At 40.0% G+C, this 14,338-nt stretch overlaps 1 protein-coding gene across 1 annotated transcript in view; it reads right to left on the bottom strand.

The window, feature by feature from the left end:
- pde8b (phosphodiesterase 8B) overlaps positions 1 to 13,811 on the bottom strand; it is a 349,017-nt gene extending 335,206 nt beyond the window's left edge. Inside the window, 3 exon segments of the mRNA XM_051929508.1 lie at positions 12,971 to 13,111; positions 13,113 to 13,149; positions 13,151 to 13,811. Of these exon segments, the coding sequence (XP_051785468.1) occupies positions 12,971 to 13,111; positions 13,113 to 13,149; positions 13,151 to 13,254 (282 nt within the window). The 5' untranslated portion in view covers positions 13,255 to 13,811.
- Between the last annotated feature and the right edge of the window lie 527 nt (positions 13,812 to 14,338).

The following is a 14,338-nucleotide window of genomic DNA, read 5'->3' as shown; positions in this document are numbered from 1 at the left end:
TAAAAATAAACACAGCTGATATGCGGCACACTTTTCAACTCCACACCCAGCTCATTTTCCGTGTATAGCCAAAAATGTTAGAAAGATTACCGATCCTCAAAATAGGGGCCAAACAAAACAGTAAATGCTTTAAACAAGTCCTAAATGAAAAATTGAAAAAAATTTCATCCAACTCAAAATAAAAATACCTTCAAAGACAAAATTAGAATAACAAGCACATTTCTGGTATGTGGGAGAAGAACCTAAACATCTGAAGAAAAACCTGCACAAGTGTGAGTTGAACATGGAGACTCCATTTCAACTGAGACTACTCTAGCATTCAACCCTTGGCTAATGATGTTGTGAAGCAACATTTTGTTTGTCTGTTTGTTTGTTTTGTAGTGCATATTTAGAGATAGCTTGACCCTATGATTCATTCGCAGAGTCAATGGAGGCTCTGATCGGGGCTCTCTAGAGACTGAGCGAGGAGTCTGGGCTTGCGAGTGTCCTGGATAAAAACCAAGATCCAGGCCTTTAATGGCCTCTTGGGCACAGCCATCAGCAGTGTGTCTGTCTGAAGGGAGAGTGTCGACCTTGACGAGAGGTTTAATTACCTCGGCAGTGACATTCATGTCTCTGGTGACTCTTCTTCAATAGACGGATTCAGAGAGCATCAGGGGTCATGAGGTCGCTGGTAAGGGGTGTGTGGCACATCCAATATCTATGCAAAAGGACGAAGGTCCAAGTCTTTAGAGTCCTGGTGCACCCAGTTTTGCTATATGGTTGTGAGACATGGATGCTATCCAGTGATCTGACATGAAGACTGGACTCCCTTGGTACTGTGACTCTTCGGAGAATCCTTGGGTACCACTGGTTTGACTTTGTGTCAAATTAGTGGTTGCTCATGGAGCCCTGAATGAAGTACATTGTCTGCATTGTGAGGGAGCATCAGTTACGGCACTACAGCCATGTGGCATAATTCCCCAAGGGTGATTTGGCTCACAGGATCCTCAATGTTGAGGACCTAAGTGGCTGGACCAGACCAAGGGGACACCAACATAACACCTGGCTGCGGCAGATAGAGAGTCATTTCCGGAGGGTGAGACTGGACCGCGTGTCTGCCTAGCGGCTTGCCACCCGGGATCCCAAGCCAATTCGTAGTGTGGTGGGTGCAGCAACCTCATCTGACCTGACCTTCACTATAAGCTCCAGGTGGTCGAGACCCTTATCTGAGCCTGCCCCTTTAAATAGCTTGTTAATTTGGTGAGCATAACTCCTAACATCTGTCAAAGTCATAGTTTGGATGGAATTACTAAAAACAAGGCAAAAGGAAACAGTATAACTATCTACAATACTAATTTGAAGTGTGCACTTCCAAGGTAAGAAACCATTAACAATTGCTGAAAGGTAGCATATTTTTCTGTCTGGAAATAACATTAAAAAGCTAAAACGCTGACGCAATTGCATTGTTTATATGGAATGCTATTATATATTTGCTTACATGAAGCAGCCACGATTGAAAAATACATTGTAGGATGTAGAATCATGAGCCTCTTCATAAGAATTGCCAACATTTGTGGGTCACGTTTAGGCCAGGAAGTGATGGGGTTGTAGGGGTACTGATTTTCATGCATCTGTTAATTACTAAATTTTTTTCTTCACTCCATCCGAACTAGAATACTGAAAATTAATGGAAAGTAACTGGCCAACAGTGGTTGAGCCTCTATGGGCTAAATGACACTCTCACTTGCCGTTCTTTCTGATGCTTTTAATCAAATGCACTTGCTTTCATTCATAATGTGCACTCCATCTCTTTATATCCACTTAAAACTGAACAGTGCCTCGCCAGTTACTTTACTTCATGACCAATTAGTATTCTATTTTTTTATTTCATTATTGTAAGTTGGTATATTTTTCCTTTAAACTAATACCATATGCTTACAACTTTGTGAAATGGCAAACACTCTAAACCTTTTCTAAAGTTTTACAACTTTCCAGCAATAACAGGGACCACTAAGAAGTTACTGCGTGATTTAGAAATTGTAGAGAGAGAAGTGCTGCTTAGATTAAATAGGCTGAAATCTAAGAAATCACTGGAACCAGATAACATTTATCCCAGAGTTCATAACAAGTTAGTGAGTACACTTTTAAGCCCTTGGTGCATATTTTTAAAAAGTCACAACCCACTGGGGAAATTTGTAAGAACTGGAAAATAGCAAATATTATTGCATTATATAAAAGGAATGATCAGGCAGATCCAAGTAACTATGGGCCAGTAAGCTTAACGTACATCACAGGTAAAGTAATGGAAGGAATTATTAAGGAACAGACTGAGCAGTACATGGCAAAAACAGGTGTGTCAGGGATCATGTTTTACTAACATGCTGGAATTCTAGAAGGAATCATCAAAAGGATACGCTCAGATTGGTGCATGTGATATTATTTATCTTAACTTTTAGAAATCACTTGATAAAGTGCCACATGAGAGGATGGGAATCAAACTAAAAGAAGAGGACGTTCTGGGTGTAGTGGATACATGGATGCAGTATTGGTTCAAACCTGAGAGATCAGAGGTTTATGGTGCAAGAAACTCTATCAGAATTGGCTGATGTCAAGAGTGGTGTTCAGCAGGGGTCAGCGACTGCAGCCACTGCTACTTTTAATATATATATATAAATGATTTGTATAGGAATATAAGTAACAAGCTGGTTAAGTGTGTAGATGATACCAAGCAAGATGGACTGGCATTACAGAGAGGCTTGGGCAGATTTGTGGCAAATACAATTTATTGTAAGTAAATGTAAGATATTATACACAGAAAGTAAAAATATTACATTTGAATACACAATGGGAGGTCTGAAAATTGAAAGTACCCTTATGAGAGTGACCTAAGAGTCATAGTGGACTTGTCACTCTTAACTTCCAAGCAGTGTTAGGAGCCATTAAGAAGGCTAACAGAATATTAATTTATATAGCATGATGTTTACAGTACAAGGCAAAGAAGGTTCTGCTCAATCTTTATAACACATTAGTGAGGCCTCATCTGGAGTATTGTGTACAGTTTTGGTCTCTGGGCTCCAAAAAAGACATAGCAGAACTAGAAAAAGTCCAGGAAAGAATGACTAGGCTGATTCCTTGACTGCATAGGATGCGTTTTGAGGAAAGATTGAAGGAGCTGAACCTTTTCAGTTTAAGGAAATGGAGATTAACAGGTGACATGATTGAGGTGTTTAAAATTATGAAAGGATACAGTAAAGTGGATCGAGACTGCTACTTTCAAATGAGTTCATCAAGAACACAGGAACACAGGTGGAAAGTTGTTAAGGGTAAATTTCACCCAAACGTTAGGACATTTTTCTTCACACTGAGAACTAGAGACAAATGGAAAAAGTTACCAAGTGGTGTGGTGGACAGTAGAACTTTAGGAACATTGAAAGCTTGACTTAATGTTGTTTTGGAGGAATTCCATGAATGGGATTGGTGAGCTTTGTTACGCTGAATAGTCCGTTCCTGTCCAATGTTTTTCTAATGTTCTATTGTTCTAAGGGACCATATGCCATATTTGATTTGGTGAGGTGGTCAGATGGCTGTGTTCTAGACTGAGGATGCCAAAACTTTGGCATGGCTCCATCAATTCAAGTTAAAATCATCTGTAAACTGTTTTTAATCGATCAAACTGACTTTTAAAGATGTTCTATTACCATTGCTTGGTTGTGACTTCACATGTTTCATTCCATTATCTATTGTGACACAACATGATTTTTCTTTTCGACACTGTAAACAGCGCATGATTCCAAAATAACAAACCACGCACAGTATGTTATTCTTTAAAAGTCTGTAATTCTAAATACAGAGATGATAAGTAGAACCCTGGGGGTGTTTCAAGTCTCATAAAATGAATAGACAATTTTGAAGTAGGCTGGGCAGAATAGTCTATTCTCTTTAAATCGCCTCCTTATATTTTCATACTTAAAATTGATTCTAGTCATTAGCTGTTTCTAAGAATTTTACAAAGCAATTGAAAAATAAAACTTCATTTAACATACTTCACTAACATGCAGGGATGCAATTAAAAACCTAGACATGTAAGTAGCTTGGCACCTCTGGAGTCAATAATCGTGCTGAATGCCTAAAATAATGGAACCCACCTAATTGGTTTTTTAACAAAAATAACTGAAATCTGGCTTTACATTGACAGCACTTTAATAGGAGAAAATCAATTAGCTGACTACACAGTAAAATTAAAACGGCAGGTTGATCAGATGGATTATATTGCATACATCTGCTTATATCAGCATATTTTTGATCCAGCAAGGTTATGAACATGGTACAGCTTTTAGGATTATATTTCACAAGCAGCACAATTTAAATGACTTGTGGGTCTGCTTCATTGTGCTTCTACAATTTGGCAAATGGTCCACCAAGATGTGGTAACATCAAGATAATTACACGACCCATGAGCATTGACCCTAACCTTTTTTTAACACTGCTTATGTAATCTGACAGTCTTTTAGAGGCCACACAAACATAGTCACACTGAGGCAACCAGAAATTGTGGGAAGAAACATGATGTTTCAGAGAATATCCGTGTAGTCACTGAGGGGGCATAAAATCTGCATTCCATAGAAAGCCCAGCCTGGAATTAAATCTAGTCCCCTTGCACTAATACAGTATATGTCTGTGTTATAGTGCTGCCGTTTATGAGTATTCATCCACCTTAATAAGAGTCTTTGTGTCTGTCTGGATGTGTTCATTACAAACATTTTTAATAGTAAAATGCATTGCATTTGTCATTCCAATAGTTGGCACATCACAAATATTAACACTGCTTTTATGAATCAAATACCAAATGGCATATAACAGAGACATTTTTATCACATGGTGCACTACAAACGTTAACACTGAGCACTACGTTGATTACTTAGATTTCAACCCATCTTAGATGGGTAGCACCTGTGAGTTTTAGAATAAATTGAAATTACATAGTAATATACACAAATAAACCAAACTTTATGTGCCTGGTAATGGACTAGCAGCCCATCCAGAGTTGTTTCCTGTCAAGCCACCATTGTTGCAAAAATAACAGGATAGAAAACAAATTATTTTAGATATACAAAACATGACAATAAAAATAAGTTAGCTTACAGAATTTTGAAAAATAATTTTGCAATTTATCATAAATACATTTTTGAAAATGTATGTGACAAATGGTAGAGCAGTAGTTAGTGCTGCTGCCTATCAGTTTCAGAGTCCTGCGTTTAGATCTTTGTGGTGTGGTATTTTCATCTTATTTTAGTTCAGCAATTAATTAATTAATGGACAGATAGTCCTATGCTCCATTTACCATTGGTTTCAAACTACTTTGTTTTCCTATCTGTTTATACATATTTGCATCTTTATGGATACTCTTTATATTATTAGTCATTTGTAAAGTTTGTATTTGCATTTTACCTGAGAACTTGTCACAGCGCTTTGCTTCACTGAAGAGCGCTAAATAAAAACTATCCAAACTATATAGAACTGAATTATCTGAGAATTCAAAGTTTTCTTGCATTTTTGGATGAATAGTTTACTGGGTATTGTCCCTACATGAATAAATGTCCCCCGCAATGGACTGGTGGTCCATCCAGGGTTGGTCCCTGTTTTGTGTCTTTTCAGATTATGAATCTATAACTGGATAAAATAAAACATATGTGTTAATTCTTTACCCATCTGTCAATTCCTGAATCCATTTGCTCCATTTACAGGTTCGTAAAGTGTAGGAACCAAAACTGAAAACGTCACGAGTTAGAAAGGAAACAAACTGATATTCCCACAGGGTCAATTTAGGGTTGTCAAATAACCTAGAATGAATAAGCCAAATTAAACTGAGAAACAAAAAACAACAACACAAACAATGGGAGAACCTGAAAACACCACACTGACAGTGAGTGAGCCAGGATTCAAGTCAGATCTCCTGGAGCTAGAAGACACCTGCACCAACTGCGCCGCCACATGTAGAATATGTATGATTGAAAAGCAATTATAAATGAAATATGACAGAATCAAATATGGAATGCTAGCCAGAGAAACACCATCACTTCCCGCAATTTCCACATCATTTTCATTTTCAGGTCTAGTACTTCAAATAGTAGACATGGATCATAAATATGAATCGTCTAACTATTCTGAACAGGTATAATGGAGACAGGCTATAACTGGTTGTTAAATACTTAATTTGTTCATAAAATATTAATCAGAAATAAAATGCTAGACTGCTGAACATGTCATTGATAGTGGTAGTTAACAGGGTGTATTGTAAATTAGAAGCAGCATTCAGGAAAAACCATGCGTTTCACTCTGCTATGATAATGGAATTGTGGTCTACAGCAAATGGCAAATATGAGTGCATACTGTAGGTTGTAAATGGGGATATACATTGGTCTAAACTGCTTTACAAAGCACTCATGACAGCATGGGCCGGTCCCGGTTTCAGCATTATGACAAGATCTCTGCTCATGAGGTCAACTCTAATGAGCAATGATGGAAGCAAGGCATGAAAAACTACATTTACTGTAAAATGACAGGACTGTGGTGCGCTTATGGACAGCTCTAGGGCGGAGTGGTGGCTCTGAGGCTAAGGATCTGCGCTGGTATCCCGAAGGTTGCCGGTTCGAATCCCCGTCAGTGCCAAAAAGAGATCCTACTCTGCTGGGCCCTTGAGCAAGGCCCTTAACCTGTAATTGCTCCAGGGGGTGCTGTACAATGGCTGACCCTGCGCTCTGACCCCAAGGGGTATGCGAAAAAAACTAACAAACACTGTTGTAAGTCGCTCTGGATAAGAGTGTCTGCTAAATGATGTAAATGTAAATGTACATCTACAAGCAGAATAATAATCTACAGCAGGGGTTCTCAGACTCGGTCCTGGGGACCATCTGTGGCTGCAGGCTTTTGATCCAACCAGATTCACAATCAGTGATCATAGTTAATCTCATTTAATTAGCTGGACTTTTATCTCTCCTTTTATTCTACATTCAGAAAAGCGCAATAGTATGATTCTTACATTTTTAGAATATTCAGAAGTATTTCTATTTTTTCAATATCTTTAAATGTTAACTAATCTTTTTCTATTATTTTGACCTTTTTCTGAGTAGTTTGCTTCTTTCGTTGAATCCTAATGATGACAGTTAGAAAGAAGCAGAACAGACACCTGGGAAAACAGCACTGAATGATGAAAGACTGCAACTACTTTAGCGTCAGACCCACTAATTAGTAAATAATGGATTAAATAACCAGAAAACCTGGAAAAGAACAATCAAAATCAGGACTAAAATATTGTTAAAAAGTAATTTTTACATTGATTCCAAAATATTGAAACTAGGTAGTAACAGATCACTTCATTAGGCTAACAGTCCAATTAAAAACAGACGTGGCTTGGAACAAAAATCTGCAGCCACAGGGGGTCCCACGACCGAGATTGAGAACCACTGATCTAGAGAACCAAGAGTTGGCTGAAACAGTAGTATTTCTTAAACCTTTCAACATAATTAGCCCCATTCAGAAAACAGAACCTCCATATGAGGGCAATTAGTTTACAGAACCCTAAGTTATACACAGCATACAACAGGGGTCCTCAGGTCAGATCTGGAAAGCCACAGTGGCTACAGGTTTTTGTTCCCACCCATTTTCTTAATTAGAAGCCAAGTATGGCTGCTGGAGCAATTACTACTGAAGCAACATTTTTACGCTTCATTTTCATTAACTGGCATCTTAAGATTCCCAACCCTTAATTGCTTCTTTGCTCTTAAACAGCTGCATTCACTGCCATTAATTGCTTCTTGTTTTCTGAGGCAGGTGACAATTAACAATGTGATGCAAATGACAAGGGAACTAGCAGTTCATCATCTAACTTTGTCACATTTACACCTATGTGTGTGTTCATCATGAAGCATTTGTGTTAATAAAACATTTGTAAAGAAATGAGAGCGGAAAAAGTTAAGGACAGATAATTATTAGTTTGCTCTGGCCCACAATCATTTGCTTGGTATTCTACGCTTGAAAAATCTACAGTAAAAGAATGACCTGCCGTGGTTGACTGAAGCACTTAAACACAACCAAGTTAAACAAGTTTTGTTATTGACTTCAAGTTAGAGATGGGAAAATGATACCGAAGCCTCGAAGCTTGTGTCAGTCAATCTGAAGCGTAGTGAGCCGAATCACTGCATCAGAGCTTGTGTCAAAACACCGCTGGCACGTGACCTGTGACATTTGAAACTTCGAATGTCATCAGTGCTTCACAGTGCGCTTTATTGGTTTGACAGCTTTGGCGCTAAATTAACAAGTAGCCTATATAAAATGCATCATTCTCATTCAACAATGTTGGGTTGTGAGAGATTTGGAGAGCTTTGGTGACAGATGGTGACTAACAGCAGAAAACGGTGCTCAAAAGTTAAATAAAATGGACAAGGACCTTAGCAGAATAAAATGAACACAGACTTTTCTGACCTTTAACTGGTGACATGAGACTGAAACAGTGAGTGCTGCTTCACTTGCGCTCTTGAGAGCTTACCTTGACCTCAGGCTGAGGCTTCAAAGCTTTGAATCTTTTTCGGCACAAATAGAAAGCCTCAAAGCTTCATGAGGCTTAATTTTCCCATCACAACTTCAAGTTCTAGTCAAGCAATCGGGTTGAAAGAAACATCTGAAACCAGGGCAGCTCTTTAACACTGATGTAAGACCCCTGTCATACCATATAATGAATAACACCACAATTGAACTTCATTAAATAAGACATTTCTTTCTTCCTATAATTTAGAACATTCTAAAATGTATTTGTTATCAATTGTGTGATTGCTACTAGACTGTCCCAGTTAGAGAAAAGTCCACAAGTACAAGAGAGAATTGGATGGTTTTGCCTAGAGAATGATTCTACATCCTGACAAATACATTTATTTAACGCCAACTTCACCAGAGCTACACATTCACCAGTACAGTCTCATATGTGATTTGAAGTAGCCATTCCTTAATTTTTTGGGGCCTTAAGCAGTATGCCTTTTTTGGGACCCTCATTCCTCTTCACCCTTCTTCCTTGCGGAAATTAAAGGGACCCCATTGGCCACAGAACTTCATATGGATATTTCATTCACTTGTGCTGGGTAACACCCTTGAATCACAGCAAAGAATATTCCTACAAATGAGTTTAAACCCATTATATGTAATAAGATATTAAGTAGAAATCAGCTTTTTTTAACAACCTCCAGTGATTACATTTTATAAATATGGATAGTGCAGTGGTTGCCATTAGCATTAGAGTCCGAGTTTAAATCCTAGTCTTATCTTCAGCTCTACATATTCTCCCCCATCTATGTGGTTTTACTCTGGGTACCTTGGTTTTTCTCCCGAAGACATGTATGTTTTATTAAATGGCCCTGTATGAATGAGTGTGGGATGTGTGTACGCATGGCCTATTGACTGACTAACACTTCATCCATGGTTGGCTCCTGGTTCCAGAAAAAGCTCTGTGTCCTATGACCCACTACTGGGGTATGCAAGTAAATAAGGGAAAGATTGATGATCTAAGAGATTTAATTACGCAATTAACTTTCATTTAAATGCTTACATAAGAACAATGATATTTATTAATCTGAAAATATTTTATAATAAACTCCATTCATCTGCTCAATGTATTTTAGGCCTGGGGAGAGCCAAAGCCTATTCAACTAGAATCAGGTGCAAGGCTAACTCTAATTACAGACGGGGTGCCAGTCAATCAATGGCCACATTCACTCACTCCAGACCAAGACAGAGCTTTCAATTAACCTTAAATATTTGTCTTTGAGAAAACTCGATGAAATCAGAGCACCCTGAGAAAAAACAGATTACATGCAACCACCATAAAGGCAGCTGTCTAGCCTTTCCATGAATTCCAGGAACTAAAAGGCAGAAGTAGTAACAGCCCTTCACAATAAACACTACTGTTATATTTCAAAATATTAACAATAAGGATTACATGGTGGTATGTGTATGGCCACCATACCCATCAGAGTATAGAATGAAGCTCCATTTTTCTCCACATTAAATTGTTTCCTCTCAAATCTCAAAGATGTGTCTGTAAGGCTAATTGGTGTATCTAAAGAGGTAGTGTGAGTGTCTGTGGCATGAAATGACATTTTTAAAACCTGAGAGATAGATAGATAGATAGATAGATAGATAGATAGATAGATAGATAGATAGATAGATAGATAGATAGATAGATAGATAGATAGCAAGTAGCCCAAAAAATTAAAGCCTTGAAAAGTGAGCCAAATGATGACTAAATGACTTTATTGCATTTAGGCCTATAGTATGCGTGCATCGTACAATATGTCCTGATAACATATCTGAAAAGCAAAAAATGAAGGTCTTTTAAGAAATATTGATCTACTCATGTCCACAGAACATCTAGATCAAGGGTTCCCAAAGTGGTCGATATTGACCCCCTGGGGTCGATTTGAACTTTCTAGGGGTCGATAGTTTCAATGAAAAAATTTGGGGGTCAACGACAGCAAAAATAGACCCCCTTACTACTGCTATTTGTTTGTTACTTCAAAATATCTATGATTCCAATAGGTACCTAATTAAGAAGTAAAATCATTTAAAAAAAACACATTACATACCAAATTTGCGAACGAAAAGGTAAAATGTGTCATTAAAAGAGTCACACGTAAGAATGCATGAAAATACATGTAGCACAAACATGTCTGTTCATTGTCTTATCGAACATATCAAAGCAAGTGCGGATATGAAAAACCATTGCATGTAATTAGGGGGTCGACGGTTTTAAAAGTTTTTGGTAAAGGGGTCTGCGGCTGAAAAAAGTTTGGGAACCCTTGATCTAGATAGTGCGCTCAGATAAAAGAGAATGAACAGAGGCTAATGTCTGTGATTTTAAAGGAAAACGTAGTAGTGTGGACATAGCCTGAGACCCCTAAGTTAGCCTGTCATCTGATGGCTGCAGTTAAGTTAAAAAGAAAAAAACTGAAAGTTCCGAATCGTAACAAGTGAGGCAATTAAAATTTAAGCAAAAGATGTCTGTTCAATTAGAAAGCAGTAAACGGTTATTAATTAAGAAAGAGGCTAGAATGAAACTTGTTTCCCCTCAGCACTCAAAGATATGTCTGTTAAGCTGACTGGTGACTCTAAATAGTGTGAGTGACCCTGAATATATAAAATCTGATTGTTAGATAGACAGATATGCAGGTAGTGTAGCGGTTAAGGCTTTAGAATTCAAATCCTAAGGTTGTGGCTTCAAATCCCACTACTGACACTCTATCAGTAAATAGTCACTTCACCTACTTGTTCTCTAACTGGAAAAAATCAGTCAGTCAGTCAGCGTCCAACCCGCTATATCCTAACACAGGGTTACGGGGGTCTTCTGGAGCCAATCCCATCCAAAACAGGATGCAAGGCAGGAATAAATCCCGGGCAGGGCACCAGCCCACCACAGGGCGCACACACACACACTAAGCACACACTAGGGACAATTTAGGATCGCCAATGCACCTAACCCACTGCATGCCCAACCTACCTGGAAAGGGGTCTCTTTTTGAACTGTCTTTCCCAAGGTTTCTTCCATTTTTTCCCTACAATGGTTTTTTGGGAGTTTTTCTTTGTCTTCTTAGAGAGTCAATGCTGGGGAGCTGTCAAGAGGCAGGGCCTGTTAAAGCCCATTGCGGCACTTCTTGTGTGATTTTGGGCTATACAAAAATAAATTGTATTGTATTGTATTGTATAACCAGCATGTCTTTGGACTGTGGGAGAAAACCCACATAGACACAGGGAGAACATGCAAACTCCACACAGGGAGGACCCAGGAAGCAAACCCAGGTCTCCTTACCGTGAGGCAGCAGCGCTACCACTGCGCCACCGTGCCGCCCTGGAAAAAAATCAACACAACCAATTGCATCTCTTAAATGCTGTAAGTTGCCTTGCATGAAGGTGTCAGCTAAGTAATAGATTATAGGATTACAGAGAGGTGGCATCATTCTGTGCCCAGATAATCTCAGTGCACATCCTTAAACTTGCTCATATAAATCATTCTTACTCAAATAAAATGATCCTGTGAAGTGGGCCGGTGACTCTAAATTGGCTGAATATCCAAGTGAACCCTTTGCTGAGCTGCAGACCTGCTCAGGGATTGTTCCTGATTTACAAGAGGAGTTTCGTGGATAAACCTTGGCTCACAGATCTGACAAGGAAAAAGCAGATTACAAAAGTACTGTGCGTGTGCAAATACATGCAATCAATTGCTTTCCAAAGCTCACGTTTTTTTCCCTGAACAGTGCCGTAGACAGACAATGTAAATCCTTGCAACAATGGGACACATGGTTGGGAGATCAACACTGATATGTATGTCCTTGTATGGGTGCAGTGTACTGTATATGATAGGAGTATCGTGCACTGCTATTTGTGCATGACTCACGGACAGGACTCACCTCCAGAGTACCCTCCACCATTGTCCCTGTTACACAGAGAAGGCTCTTATTAAAGAAGGCCTGCTCAGGATATTTGTATAATGTACATGTGCATTGAATAATATATATGTATGTATATGCATAGGCGTATTTGTGTATGAATATGCATCCTCTATCTATATATGCCCTTGGCATCACGGTTATTGGGACTCAACATAAACTGTGTGGTGAAAGGTATTTGCATGTGTATAGGCATTATATATACAGTACTTGAAATAAATATATGCAAATATCCTTAAATGAAATACGTACATACCTACACAATTAGTTACCGTTAAAAATAACATATACTAGTGTTTGTGTAAAGACTATAATAACTCGTGCTAAACTCACCGCAGGTGTGACCGTGCAACAACCCCCCTCACCCCCCATAAAAACGCTCGAATTCCCAGCCCCTTGCTGTCTTTCACCTGCGTGCAGGGCACCTCATCACTATTGCCGTCACGCCTTTTTTAATTTATTTAATCGATTTAAGTAACCCCGGCGTGGTGCCCCCGTACCTTAACACTGGTGTGACTGGTCTGGGTCTCGGCCTCGATGCAGCACTGTCCCCCGCTGTTGTCCCTGCGTTCTCGGCGGGAGTTGGTGCGGGTGTGCCGGCTCTGGTACGCCAGCACTGACGGGATGGACTCGGCGGCGTCCGGTCTTAATGAAGAGGCCATGTAGAGTAGCTGCGGTTGCCCTGGGAGATAGTGGTGGTTTGGTGCGGGGAGTTGGACTCGTCTGAGTCCCTGCAGTAGATCACCCCGCTCTGAGAGACGTGAATACTGGGGGCGCAGCCCATTCCGCGTGCAACTCAGCAGCCCTCTGCAGCGTCGACAAGTCGGCAAGCCTCCGCCGGACCAGCGAGGCAGCCCCGATCCCTCTCAGTGGCGTGTCCAAGATCCCCTGCACCGCTTCAAGGCAGCAAGCCGGCGAGTCCAAAGACAGCAACATTCAGCAGACGAGGCGCCGCGTCGGGCTAGAATTTCACCTGGCCCTCTGTCCCCGTTATCTCCGCTCCTCGGTGCTTCCACTCACATCTTTTCCTCCCTGCTTTTGCTGCATGATTTTTGGATTTTCCTGCGACTGACACCTTCGCCGAAGGTCTTCTTCAGCACCGGCGCACATTCAAGTGCTTCTCTCAGAATGCGGCGTTGCAAGACTGAGAAACGTGATAGCAATAACTGGAACCGAGACGCTCGAGCATCTTCGCCCTGCCAACGAGACACCTCGACCCATAGATTTGCGTTGGTCGAGAATCGGAACCTGCGGGAAATCAGCAAGCGCCTAAGGCACGGCGAGCTACGTACCCAGCCGGCCTCGCTGCATTCTTCTTAATCCAATTCAGTTTCTAATTCATTCACTCACTGTCGGTGCATCCTCATTGTGAGATTTTTTTTTAACGGTGAATCCGCATTCGCTGCTGTCTTCAGTTCTTGTCAGCTGCTACAGTGTGTCATCTTGACGCGCGGCTTCCTTAATCGTTTCGAGTGCGGGTTTCAGTTAATTTGCCTTTCTAAGGCATAATGGATCCTTTCCTGATACAAAAGGGTATAAAAAGTTGAACGGTATTTGTTTTACATTTATAGTGACCGCATTTCTGTGCCTAATCGAAAACCAATTAGAACAACAGGTTTATTCTGTATGTGTGTACCGTCTTTGATTATATAGGGCATAGCAATTACAGAAATGGAAAGAAAGTCGTTCCTTTCTTTACATCCAAAAAGCAGTGCAGGTGTTTCAGGATCACAATGGTGCATGGCACCATGAACAGGGTACCACTCCATCCCAAGTCACAGTCCCAGACACACACACTTTCATTCATAAGGATCACTTGAGATTTACTAGTAAAGCTAATCTGGTATGTAGGAGCAATCCAAAACTGC

The sequence above is a fragment of the Erpetoichthys calabaricus genome, chromosome 7 (assembly GCF_900747795.2).
Source record: "Erpetoichthys calabaricus chromosome 7, fErpCal1.3, whole genome shotgun sequence".
In the NCBI taxonomy this organism is placed as follows: Eukaryota; Metazoa; Chordata; class Cladistia; order Polypteriformes; family Polypteridae; genus Erpetoichthys; species Erpetoichthys calabaricus.
This window is presented reverse-complemented; position numbering and strand designations above follow the sequence as displayed.